The sequence below is a fragment of the Cervus elaphus genome, chromosome 5 (assembly GCF_910594005.1).
Source record: "Cervus elaphus chromosome 5, mCerEla1.1, whole genome shotgun sequence".
Taxonomy (NCBI): Eukaryota; Metazoa; Chordata; class Mammalia; order Artiodactyla; family Cervidae; genus Cervus; species Cervus elaphus.
This window is the reverse complement of record NC_057819.1, coordinates 19,912,562-19,926,073: the sequence shown is the minus strand read 5'-3', so window position 1 is coordinate 19,926,073 and position 13,512 is coordinate 19,912,562. Positions and strand designations below refer to the sequence as shown.

Here is a 13,512-nt window from a genome sequence, read left to right as displayed (position 1 = left end):
TGATGTCATGCTGCAGTGACATCATTACCGCTGACCACTGCGTCACAAGCCTGTCTCCAGGTCCCTTCCCTTAGAACCCCCATGCTTCCCAGAGACAATCCCAACATCTAACACGCTTCCTGCCAAGTGCCCAGACTGCGACGTCATGTCCGCCCGCCCGCGAGGCGATGACGTCAGGGCCCACGGCTGGCGTCACGTGCCCCCCCGTTGGGGGCGGGCCTTGAGGGCGGCGCTTCCGGTCCGCGGAGCCTGGCGGCCAGAGCTGCGGCGGCGGCGGCGGCGGCGGCGGCGGCGGCGGCCGAGACGGGAGGATGGCGGGCGCTGCGAGCGAAGCTCGGTTTGCCGGGTTGTCGCTGGTGCAGCTCAACGAGCTGTTGGAGGATGAGGGGCAGCTGACAGAGATGGTGCAGAAGATGGAGGAGGTGAGCTGAGCGACAGCTCAAAGCGGCGGCGGCGGGGCCTCGAGGGGGGCGCGCGGGGCCGGGGGCCCGCGGCGGGCTGGAAGTGGCCCGAGGCGGAGACGGTCGCGGTGCTTCAAGTTGGGTTGAGGAGACTGGGACGAGAAATTGGGGAGGGGGGCTTGGGGTGGGGTTGGGGATGAGGGGACCGAGGCTGGGGCGGAGCTGGGAAAAGCGTCTTGGGTGGGACAGAGCTTGCGGGGGCTGGAGGGGTCCTGAGGCGGAGTGGAACGCGGATTAGGGAGCCTGGAAGGGGCATTCGGGATCGTGGAGGGCTGTGGCCGAGTTTGGGGAGGCGAGGAGGGAATTGAGGGACCGAGACTGGATTGGAATGGGTCGAGGGGACGGTAGTCGAGGATTGGGGATGCCTGAGACCGGACCGAGGGGGCTGAGGGTTAGGTCTGGGCAGGGGTTGGGGTTGAGGGGAGGGTTGACGGGTACAGGGATCCCAGTTACTGGGATCTGAGAATAGGCTTTTAGGGGCTGAGTGGATTAGCTAGATAGGAATCTTAGGGAAGGATCGGGGGTTCCAAGATGGGTTTGGGGGCAGTGTCTGTAGCTAAATCTGAGAGGTGGTTCTGAGATGGGCCTTCGGGGTGGGCAGGGATCTCCAAGGCTGGGAGACAAGCGGCAGCGGACTTACCCAGGTTAAGGTCTGATTTAGCCGTGTATCTGAGGGATCCTTAGGGTCAGAGGGCCTGTTCCGGGTCTGACTTCATTTGGAAGGGATCTTACCAGTGTTGTCCCAGGGGCGCTCACCTCCGGTCTTGTGGGTTGGCAGAAGGATGCCATGCCCCCCTCCGTAGAAGAAGGGAATGTGGTAATTCTAGTATGGTGGCTTTGCCCCACAGTCTCCTTCCTCGCTGGGGCCAAGGAGGATCCCTGAAGTTGTTTTTTAGGAGATAGACTGGAGGTCAGGGGCCGATAGCCCATCCCCACCTCTGATAGTAGGCAGGCTGCCCCGTCTCCGCACGGTGTGCCCACCGCTGTTTCTGGAGATCTCACTTCATCCCTTGTAGCGGGGTTTGTTCTCAGGGGTCACTGACTTCGCTCTTGATGTGCTTTCTTCTGTCCTTTTCCCCCAGCCCTTTTGAACTCTTTCCCCGAAAGTCCAGCCCTGTGAGTCTGGGTCTTCTCCAGGCAGGTGGACCCAGGCCCAGCCAGCTCTCCCCAGCCCACCTCCCGCTTTTACTCCTTTGTCTCTGAAGTCTGAGCCTTCCCACGCCTACAGGGCCAAGCTTCTCACCCAGAAGCTTGTGTGGGGGCTTTTGGCTTGCTTTCTGCAAAGGGATTGACTGTTAAGCACTGAGCCAGCCCCCTTGAAAGGGGGCTTGTATGGAGGTTGCACATTCAAAATCACTGGAAAACCCTCAACAGATCATTGTCCGGAGCTACAGAGAGGCCACTGTAGTAAGATGGTATCAGTCTTTCCATTAATCCACCCCTTGTATTCACAGGCTTTGTAACTTGGCACATATAACATTGCTCTGAGATGCAATTCACCCCATTTATGGTCTCCATGTGGCGCTTTCCTTTTTAGAGAAGAATAAGTGACAAAATCCATCTTTCTTGACTGAATGAGAGTTTCATGTCTCCAAAGAAAGAAAATCTTTGCTTAGTTAACTCTGCTTGTCAGTTGCCGGGAGACCTTTTGTTGACTGCCTGCAGGCATCTTTCTAGTCTAATAATAAAATGATAGGTATGTATTTCTAATGTGTAACCCTGCCTACAAGTTAATTTTATTATGTGTGACTCCCCAGCTTCAGGACAGAGTACTGTAGTTATATTAGTAGAACATTAATAGAAGTAAAGTGCCTTTTAGTGAAGGGAAGATTATGGAGTCAAGTCAGTCTGCTGACTCAGGCTGTTAGGACAGCTTTACCTGAATCCTCTACCTGAGACACCGGAGGTTACTATTTAAAGGGAAAGGTAGATTAATCTAGCAGGTTTTGTTTTTTTCTTTTTTTAGTACAGATGATCTTCATGCCAGAGTATTATATAAATACAAATACTGAGGACCAACCTCTCTTGATTAGGCCACGTGATTAAATTACTCAGCAGAGGTTTGTTCTTCAGGGTGTAGTGCTTTTATTAAAACAAGGAAATTGAACGTGAAAACCAGACTACCTTAGCCAGGCAGCTCACCTAGCCCCGGTGACCCTTCGAAAATCCGGTTGCCCTGGGCATATGTGGTGTGTTTCTGAGGGAAGGGCTGTGATGTGAACAACCAAAATTCTGGCCCTGGTAGCTTCACTCAGCTGCTAATGTTGTGTGTTGGTTTATTTGGGGGTGGCTATGAGACAGAAGAAAATATTTGTGAAATAGCTTAGACCAGATGGCATATTTATGATCTGGTGTTAAAGAACGTTTGGGCTCTGGAATTATACATTCCAGGCCAGGCCTGGCCACTGCCCAGCCGTGTGACTGCAGGCAGGTCATCTCACCTCTGAGCTGCTGCTGGGGAAGGATATGTGGGAAAAAAATATACTTCCTAGTTTTATTTTTGGCCGTGCTGGGTCTTGGTTTACACATGTGGGTTTTCTCTAGTTGTGGTGAGCGGGGGCTATTCTAGTTGCAGTGATTGGACTTCTCATTGCAGAGAAACTGCCCACATGCTTCTCTCATGGGGCACAGACTTTAGGGCACTCGGGCTTCAGTAGTTACGGCACAGAGGCTCAGCCACCCTGTGGCCTGTGGGATCTTTCCGGGCCAGGGATTGAACTTGTATCCCCTGCATTGGTGAGGCAGATTCTTAACCGCTGGACCACCAGGAAAGTTCAATGAAAATACCTTTTAGAGTTGACTTGGGGATTATGTTAGAGAGTGCGTGTTAGGTCCTTGTGTGAGTGCTCAGTCATGTCCAGTTCTTTGGGACCCCATGAACTGTAACTCGCCAGTCTCCTCTGTTCATGGAATTTTCCAGGCAAGAATACTGGAGTGGGTTGCCATTTGCTTCTCCAGGGTTAGGTCCTTAACATGGTACGTATTAATAGTGTTCAATAAAGAGTAATTGCGTTAGTAACTTGTAGTTCTCTTTTTGGAACAATTAGTGACAATCATGCATACGAGGTCATCCCAACCAGATAATAGGGTTTTATATCAAGAATCTAAAGTAGATTTTTATTTGCTATTTGCCTAAAAATTTTTTTTAGCTTTCTGTGGTTAGTGATTGTCTCAGTAGCACTAGAATGAGACAGTAAATAGAACAGGACTTTCAGTCGTAGATCTCTTACCCTAAACCAGAGGCTTTTTTTTTTTTTAATTGGCAGAAGGAAGTGTTTTAAATTGTAGAGTAAGGCTTCTTCAAGCCTGAGGGGCTATTTTGTGGCGACTGGAAAGTGTGGCTAGGTTTTGAAGGCATTCACTGTTGGGTTTAAATACAGCTGTGCGTTGTGCATCACTTACATCGTTTTAATTGTGGCATCTGAGCTGTAGTCCAGCTGGAAACTAGAGTCAGATAGTGTTGGAGCTGCAGACATTCTCATTTTCCCTGCCCGTGGGTTTCTCTTTTCCTGTTCCTCTTGTCTGCCTGCAGTTCTTTAAAACATAGTGTGCCCCTACTGATAAGCGGCTCTTTCCTTTTGCTCTGAGCTGATGTTTCTTATGCACACGTTTTTATTTTTCTGTCAAGTTATTTTTACTTGGCAGTGGAATGCGCCTTTGTCTGTCTGTCCACATTAATCCCATTGGACTTGCAGGGCACTCCCTTAAAAGGAACCATCGCTCAGGGGATTGGGCAGCTAAACCGGACCTCTTGGGTCATTCTTCCCAGTGTGCTTTCTGAGGAAATGCTGACGAGTTGGTGTTAGCTGAGGATTCACTAAGAATTCACACTCTGGAACTCTGCTCCTATGACAAGTGAAACTGCCCACACGCAACAACTCTGAGGATCTGAGAAACAGTTCTGTGGCAAGTCAAGAGCCTGGTCTGGAAGAAGCTGTTTCCCTAAGGCGTGTTCTGGTGTGATTTGTGTGGGGCTGCGAAGCTACTGCATGAATCATAATGGCTCTTTGAAGCGTACCGGCCAGGGACTGCTTCCTCAAACAAGCCCTGAATGCTGGTGGGACTGGTTTTTAGAAGCTGAGATGTAAAACCCTTTTGAGTGTCTATTACTGGAGTATGTTTCTGTTCCTGTCATCCAGTCATTATTGTATATATAAAGGCTTCACCTTTTATGTTTAAATCTTCTCTTCCATGGACCTATGACTTTAACTCTTAAGTAAAACATTACTGTGTCCCAGAATATTTTCTGGAATCCAACATTGGCTGACTCTTTTTCAAAGAAGGCATATAAATTTCGTGGAAAGACTATAGCTGAGACTTTGGTGACTTATTTCATTGTTTTCTAGCTCAGTGCGTCCCCTGGAAAGTGAGGACAGTAACCGTGCCTTCCTTTTAGGGTTCTTGTGAGGCTAAGTGGAATAACAGGTGATGTTGGTAGAGGGTGGCTCCCTTTCTTTGAAGAGATTTTCAGAATTGTTTAGGCTGGCTTATGTGAAATCCGATCCCTTATTTTACTTAATTGCTGTCTACTTCCTCTGTATTGATTAAAAGCGCAGTGGGGGCGGTACAGTACAGAACTGGCTTTTGTTACCAGTAATGTGACCTTTGGCAAGTATTCAGTCTTTTTCCAACTGCAGTTTCCTCGTTGAAAATAAAGGGGATAATAACAGTAAGCTCCTCCATAGGGTTGTCAGGTGGGCTAAATCAGAGAAGTTGTTAAGATACTTATCATGGTACCTGGAACAGAGTGAACACTGAGTAAATTGTTATTATTGGCTGTTATTGGCTAAAACGAAAAGGCATAATGTCCTGGCTGCCATTTCAAGACGATTCCATTTCAGTTCCATGTCTGTGGAGTACTCACTGTGTGAGGCACTGTAAAGGGTAGAAACATGGGTAGCATGTAATCACTGTGTTATAACTTAGGAGAGAAATTCAGTGCACAAACACCTACCGTGCAAGAGAGAATGAGAGGTGGGGAGATGAGAACGGTGGTGGTGGTGACAGCACACCAGACTCACACAGTTTACACGTGACTCTGCAGGAAGTGTGCCCTGCAAAATGGTTAAAGCCGTCAATTTCACGTTGTGTACGCTGTTGTTTTCGTCGGAAAGTCGTGTATGACTCGTGACCCCCATGGGCTGTAGCCCACTAGGCTCCTCTGTCCATGGGATTTCCCGGGTAAGAGTACTGGAATGAGTTGCCATTTCCTTTTCCAGGGGATCATCCCAACCCAGGCATCAAACCCACATCTCCTGCATTGGCAGGCTGGTTCTTCTCCGCTGAGCCACCAGGAAAGACCTATGTTGTGTATATTTTACCACAGTCATTTATTTTTTTTTAGAGGAAGAATAAGAGAGAGGGCACACATGAATTGTAAATAACATTGAATGTCAGATGAAGAGGGGCTTTCTGGCTAGATTAGGTTCCTACCGCTAGAGATGGACTTTGATAGGCGGGTAAGCTTTAAGAAAATAAGTGATGAAATACAGTAATTCCTACAAGGGTGTGGAATGACACAAGGAACATCTGTGTACCTGGCAGCCGCTTAGGAAGAAAACACGACCGAGCCAGAGCAAACCTCTCTGCTCCCTTCCGAGTGTGATCGCCACCCCTACCCCCAAGGGAGCCACCGTCTTCAATTAGGTATTTATTTCTCTAAATTGTATTTTGACAAAAGTGGGGGCTCAGGAAGGCGGCTGAGCCCGGGCAACGAGCAGGAAAGCCCGGGGCAGACTTCATGACTCGTGAGTTACCAGGTCAGCTTTGCCAGTGTGAAGGGAAGTGACAAGAAATGAAGCTGGCGAGGCCGAGAGCCCGGGCAGGAGCTGGGTGGTGGCTCACTGGGGAGCACTGAGTTTCCTGACTCTGGAGCGGGGCAGCAGTGTGATCGGAGGAGCACTTCAGGAAGACCGTGTGGGCTGCAGAGTGTGGGCTGGATTGGCGTGGGGGGTTCAGGAAGACCAGGTGAGAAGAGGTTAGGGTCCCAGCCAGAGTTCTGGGAGGGGAGATGCAGACCAGCTGGCCAAACCCCTTCCCACCCTCGTGGTGCTATACCCCCGCCGCCCACTGAGGGGCCCCGTCAGCTTTGCCTTCCAAGCACTCTTCCCGCTCAGCCACAGACACACGGCCCCTTAGCCTCTTTTCTGCCTCCTCGGTGGCACTTGACCCACATTTGGTAAGTCACCAGCTTCCTGTGTCTCCGTCTCGCCCCGGGGCTCCATTCTTTTGTGTCCCAGGCACCCTAGTACAGGCCTGGCACACAGGCTGTGCCCAGTTAGTGCTCCTGAGTGAGTGGAGCTAGCTGGGCTTTAAGCGAAAGCGAAGCGAGTAAAAGGAGGGCCCAGCGCAAGGCCGGAGGAGGGGCGGGGGTCCCTGAGGCCGTGGGAGCTGGCATGGGGTCAGCCCGGGCAGTCACATGGCCGCGTGCAGGGGGCGGTTGACTGCAGTTCTGGAGCTCAGGGATGGTTTGCTTAGAGATATAAATTTGAGAGGTAACGCCTTGCAAGCACTTGTTGACATCAAGGCGAACATAAAAGTTTAAAAGGCCATTGGGCTAATCATTGGTGGGTTGGGAGAAGGAAAGAGGTGCCATGGAGGGGCAAGGAGAAACGGGTCTGATAACTCAACTTTACAGACAAGTCAGCATCCTTTTGCGCTGCCTGTGCTGTCCAGACTGGTCAAGAGGAACCTCACGACGTGCAGAATCGAGGTTCTCTAGAGCCCAGTCAGCTTGGTCGTAGATTCGGCTTTTGTCACAGTATTTGGCAGACAGTTGCTCAGCGGACCACGCCAGGCAGCAGTGCCCGGTTGTCTGTAATGACCTGTGTGTCAGCCTCTGCTCACGGGTGTGATTGCTGAGGCTCAGAACACACTGGGGAAAGAGTTCTAGCTGGTTTATCTCCTTCCTCAGCTCCAGGGGGTTTTCACATCCCATCATCATTCAGGAAAACCATCCTCCCTAATGGTATGAAGACGGAGGAAGATTCTGAGTTTCTCTGTAGGGAAGAGGGAAAGGAGAGCCATGGGTGGAGCTCTCTTGCCAGTAGGTTACCTCGCTGTACACCAGGGGAAAGCTTTTAAACGCACCTCTGTGAGCAACTGTGAGCAACATGGTCCATCGTACCAAAGAGTGTATGTGAAAAGCAGATTTCGAATAGTTGTTACATTACAAGCAGTGCCATAGTGAATGTCCCTTTCCAATCAAATTTTCTATTGTCTCCAAGATTAGCTAATGGCGCCTTGAGGTTATTTTCATACTGTAGCCCAGGGCTGGGCTTGGCAGAGGGACAGAGTAAGTGCTAAATAACGTTTGCCCTCAGAAAGCGGCTTTCATTAATGCGAGCACAGCTGAGGTCAAGGAAGTTTATGCATTTACTCAACCTTCATGGAGCACCTTGGGGATGTGAAACCGCTAAGCCACAGAATGTTCATCTTTGAGGATCGCGCTGGTACACGTAAGCCGATCCCAATGCGCACGTGACACGGTAGGGGTGAGGGCACACCCTAGTTGGCGGGAGACCCAGAGAGCCTTTGCAGGGCTGGGGGTGATCCGCAGGAGTGTTTCCTGGCAGAGATGACTCAGGAGCTGTGATTGCAAGGGTGTGTTAGGCAGGTGAGGAGGGAGAAGGGTTTCCAGGCCCTGCAAGCAGAGACACAGAGGAAGGAAACAGAGCGTGTGCGCAGGACTGTGGCAGGCCTTGCTGGAGGGGCCAGGGCGGGGCATGAGGGGACGTGGTCAGAGAGGCCGGCAGAAACCAGACGTCCCAAGCTTACTGAAAGGGCTCGGGCTTCACCTTCCAGTCACGGGAGGGTTTAAGCCTGGGAGTGGTGTGGTGACACTTGGTGATTCATACAAATGATTCAGGCAGCCAGAGGAGGATGGATTTGAGGGGGTAAGACCAGAAAGCAGAGAGATCAGTTAGAAGGCTGAAAGAAGATGGAAGAGAAAAAATTTTTTTCAGGCAGCCTGAATCTCGTAGCAGGGAGTCTTACCCTGAACTCAGGGCCCGGTCGGCCGAGTCTTGCTTTGCGCACAACTCGGGTAACGACACACTGGGTCCTGCGGCTTGTCTGTCAGCGGCAGGGTTTTACAGGGTGTGGGAGGTAACTAGTAGAGCCGATGATACACCGTCAAGAAATAAATGAAGCTGCTCAAAAAATGGAGGGTCAGCTGTTAAGCATAGTGGTTAAGACAGGATTTGGGTTGCTAGGAGACTTGGGACACGGATGAACCTTCCTAAGTATTGGCTTCCCCATCTTTAAAATGAGAGAATTAAGATATCCTTGGGAGATGTTTGGAGGATTAAATAAGACTGTAAACTGTGGAACACAGTGCATGACAGTTTAATAAATGCCCAGTAAATAAAGCTTCAACAGTTGTTAATGAAGTGGTTGGGGCTGTTTGATTTAGGGTAGGGTTTGCCCAATTCCATGGCTTTTGATGGTGATTAAATTAAAATGATTCCATGGTAAAGAAATTTGGGGAATCTGGTTAAATAAGAGGGGTTTTATTTTTGCTTTGCTTTGTTTGGTTTGTCTCTTACAGTTATTAATAGTATGTATTGCAGTATTTCCCACACTTTAATCAGTCTGGTGGGGCTAGGTTCCCTGGGGCATACTTCGGCAACTGCTTATTTAAGGTCATAAATGTAGCCATCTGCTTCCATGGCCCAGAAGTATGTTTTTATCCCAGAGGGCACTATGGCTACTTGATACTTATAATTCTGTCCCATCAAAGGCTGTCCTATTTTCATCTCCCTGTTTGAGAAGGCAAGGAAGTATATATAGTGTGTAAAATTTCTGATCCCAATTAATCAAACCTTTAAAAATTGCATTTTTAACATTTATATTATAGAAAAACTAAAAAGTACAGAATTATGAAGAAATACATAGTCACGTGTGATACCACCACTCAGAGATAAACACTGTTAGACATTTTATATGTTTTCTTTATGTTTTCTGCCACTGGGATAATTTTGCATGTAGAGTTTTTATCTTGTTTTTTATCTATGAGGTTATGCTCTCGGCACTTATTTTTTGTCAGAAGATTCTTACATGACATGATTTTTAGCGGCTTATATTTTAATCATGTGGGTATGCTGCAATTTGGACAGCAAGGAGATCCAACCAGTCCATCCTAAAGTAAATCAGTCCTGAATATTCATTGGAAGGACTGATGCTGAAGCTGAAATTCCAATACTTTGGCCACCTGATGGATGGGAAGAACTGATTCATTTGAAAAGAACCTGATGCTGGGAAAGATTGAAGGTGGGAGGAGAAGGGGACGACAAGGATGGGATAGTTGGATGGCATCACCAACTCAGTAGACATGAGTTTGAGTAAACTTTGGGAGTTGGTGATGGGACAGGGAGGCCTGGCTTGCTGTGGTTCATGGGGTCGCAAAGAGTTGGACATGACCGAGTGACTGAACTGAACTGATGCTACAATTTATGTGACTAGTCCCTTAGGTACTGGGTTTTTTTTTTTTTTTGCTTTCATAATTTATATTGCAGTTAACATCTTTGAACATAAATCCATTAAAATATCAACACTTAAGAATGACTTATTTTCAAAAAATTATTAAGTATCTGGTGATTGCTTTAGTTAAAAATCCTATTGCTTGCATCACTTATAATTGCAGTTTTTTTGTGTGTGTGTATGAAATTTAAGTAGAATAACTTAGAGTAACTGATTCTCCTTTGACTGATCCCTTTCTCTACCCACAGACTAGAAAAAAAAATCTCATTATTAGAATAACATTTTCTCATACTGAACAGAAGATGAATAATTTCAGTCATGTGAAAGTAAACCTTATCTCTTAAACTGAATTTTTGAGTCAGGTGTTGGAAATTTCATGTCATGATATATTTTATGTGTAAAAGCAAAATCTTCTAAAGATGTAGTCTCAATACACACCCGGGATCTTCCTGGAGAGGCGTTTTCTTACCTGCACCTGTGTAAAGACAATCCCAGAAAATTCTCATACCTACTTTTCTTGTAGATTGTGGTTAAGAGGAGACCAAGAGGGGAAAACCTCAAAGCTCTTACTAAACAACTAAACGCTTTGGTTGGTTGTGCTGGCAAGGAACTACTAATAAGAAAAGCAAAGTTTAGAAGTTCTGTCTTCCATAGACTGCTTTCTTTTGGGAAGGGGAGGAGGGATCTGGATTTTAAAATTACAGTAGAAGCTATTAGTTGACCTCCCTCCACTTAACTAAAGTGTTCTAGTAATTGGCGCTCTCCAGGCCCTTCATCAGATACAATGATTGATGCCTCCCCCCCAATCATGATCAGATGCGCCAGGCATTTCTGCTCCCACACCGAGTAATTACCCGTAGTCAAGTGTGTTGGCTCTCAGACCTGTTCACTCTGATTTTATTTGTTATAGTAATTACATGATTTCATTAAATACCATGGCAACTGATGAACCGTGCATGAAAACTGTAAGCTGGGACTTCCCTGGAGGTCCAAGGGTTGAGACTTAGCCTTCCAGTACAGGGCATGAGGGTTCAATCCCTAGTCAGCGAGCTAAGATCCCACATGCCTCCATGGCCAAAAAGCAAAAAACATAAAATAGAAACACTGTTGTAACAAATTCAATAAAGGCTTTAAATGGTCCACATCAGAAAAAACTTAAAAAAATAAAACAAAACTGTAAGCTGAGGGCTTACAGGTGATTCACTAGAGGAAAAAAACAAAGCTAGTGAATTAGGTATGGACTAGATGGGGGGAAACTGAAGATTCCAGAAGGATTCTGCTTTCATCTTGCTTGTCCAGTGTCTTTTTTTAAGTTCCCCACAGAGAGGTTGTGGTCTGGGCAAGGAGCTTTTGAAACTTGAGCTAGTAGTGGACCTTATCACTAAGAAAAGACCTTTGCCTTAAATGAAAAACACGGATAAGATCTGTAAAATTCTAAGTGTTTAGTGAGTTACCACTTTAACCAAACTGCTCAGATAACCGGCAGCTGAGCTGACTGGTTCTGATAGTATGAAATGAGGGCTTCTCTGTGTTTTCCGGTTCACCTGTGGTGAGGTTCTGATTCTGTAGGAGTAGGATGGGTCCAGGTGTGCCAAGCCCCTTGCTTTTAGGAGATGGAGGACAGAGACAGGTAACATTGTGATCTGTTTTGGTCCCATCTTGCCTTCTGCTCCTCACCCCCTCTGTCTCCACCATGAGTCCCCAGAAATTACAAGGCCCGTGATACCAGGAAAGTAACATTTGTTATTGGCACAGCTGTCCACACAAGTCCAGGAAGTGGGGACATCTTGTTTAGTTTTCCTCTAAATTTCAGGAAGTAAGTCTTCTAGTGGAAAAAAAAAAAAAAAAAAAGGCCCAGCAGAACACCCTGGTATGCTGTGCCTATCAGAAGTAGAAAACAATCAAATTGTGTGTCGCTGAGACCACTGACTTCTTCCCTGGAGCTGGTCCATTTATTTTCAAGCCTAGTTTTTTTTCATTTCTGTGTTCAGTTTTGTACTTAAAGTGAATAATACTCAATTTTCAAGATGGCGAGCCAGCTCCATATGGAAGGAATTGGTCGAGTCTGTATCCATCGTCTGCTGCTTTCTAAGGACAGCAGGTTTCTCTCAGCAAGAAGGATTTTGGTGTCTGCCATCAGAAATAGCTGTCTTTTTTAGTCTAATGCATTCTGTTGAGTGGTGGTTCTGGTGGAACATTTGATAAGCAGCGGCACATGTCCTTTCCCGAGTAGGCTGTAGCCTTGGAGATGGTTTCACACAGCCCACCAGACTCTTGTATTTTAGAGCAGTTTCAGAATGTTCTCCAGTTCTTTAACTGTATTTTGTTTTTTCAGGTTCTTAATTTCGTTAGCATGTTTAACAGTCTAACTCAGCAGCTGTTAAGTTTTTTCATAAAAACTCAAGGAATACTTGGGTTAAATCAAGCCACATTGGGTTGCATTTGCCAGTGTCCTCTGGGATATTGTAGGCTTGGATTACAGGCTCCTCCTGAGAGGCTGTCTTTAATTGGAAGACTCTGGTAAAGTGAGTGCATCACTGGGAATGTCTTTTCACTGAATGGAAGATGAATTTGGGTTTTCTGATGACCTTTAGTATATAAGCCCAAACTCAAATTGCATGCAGCTTTGGTGAAATCTACCCTAAAATTAATTGGTGAACTAGATCAAGTATAGCACAGTTAAAGGAAATGAGGTTAACCTGGCTGAATGCATGCTGACCTTTTTATCACCTAATCCCTAAACCTGCTGTGTTTAAAGTCTTAATGCAACCTAAATGTTCCTAGTAGGAAGTACAAAGGCTGAGATTTCTTTCGTTCTGTATCTCTGTATTAAAAATAATTTTCTACATAAATTTGTTTGGAGAGGAAAAGATCAAAATGAATTTCCCACCAGAAGGAACCAGTATGTCTTTGAGAAGGACCAGTCTGGGTTGGGGGCCCCTTGCATACAGGTGGGTCTGGGATGTCTTGTTCATCAGAGAGCAGGGCAGCTGTCAGAGCCCGGGGGGGGTGTCAGCCTGAGAGCCAGCTCAAGGTATCTCCTCCCACTGGCTGTGGACAACTTGAGCACTGGAGAGATTAATGACGACAGCTGGTTAAAAAATCTGTTACCTAATAATGATACCTCCAAAAAAAAAGCCTGCTGGTTGTTTTTGGAGTTTGCTGAAGCACTAACTCAGCCTTCTAAAAGTTGGTTTTAAAAGTGGAGGGGTGGTAAAGTCACACATTCATTCTGCTTTTCCTATATCAGTGACTTCAGATACTCAAACAGATGAGGCAGAATGCTCGTAGAGGAATGCAGGCCGATCCGTACAGAAGGTGAAATTAAAGAATTTTTAGTAAGTGTAGTTATGGCATTGTAGTTAGGGTGATAAAAGTGCTTGTGCCTTACAAATACATATTAATCTTAAGGGTGAAATATACTATGCTGAGATTTGCTTTAAAATACATTCCCTAAAGTGAGGAGTACAGGCAGATGAAACACGGTCGGCAAATGTTGCTGGTTGTTGAACCCGGGAGAAGGGTACCCAGAAATTCATTATACTTTGCTTTGCTCTGTGTTTGAAATATC

At 46.7% G+C, this 13,512-nt stretch overlaps 1 protein-coding gene across 1 annotated transcript in view; it reads left to right on the top strand.

Annotated features, from left to right (window-relative positions):
- The first annotated feature begins 211 nt into the window (after positions 1-211).
- Positions 212-13,512, top strand: part of VPS37B (VPS37B subunit of ESCRT-I) — a 30,122-nt gene continuing 16,821 nt past the window's right edge. Inside the window, exon 1 of the mRNA XM_043901974.1 lies at positions 212-422. Within this exon, the coding sequence (XP_043757909.1) occupies positions 312-422 (111 nt within the window). The 5' untranslated portion in view covers positions 212-311. The remainder of the gene's footprint in view (positions 423-13,512) is intronic.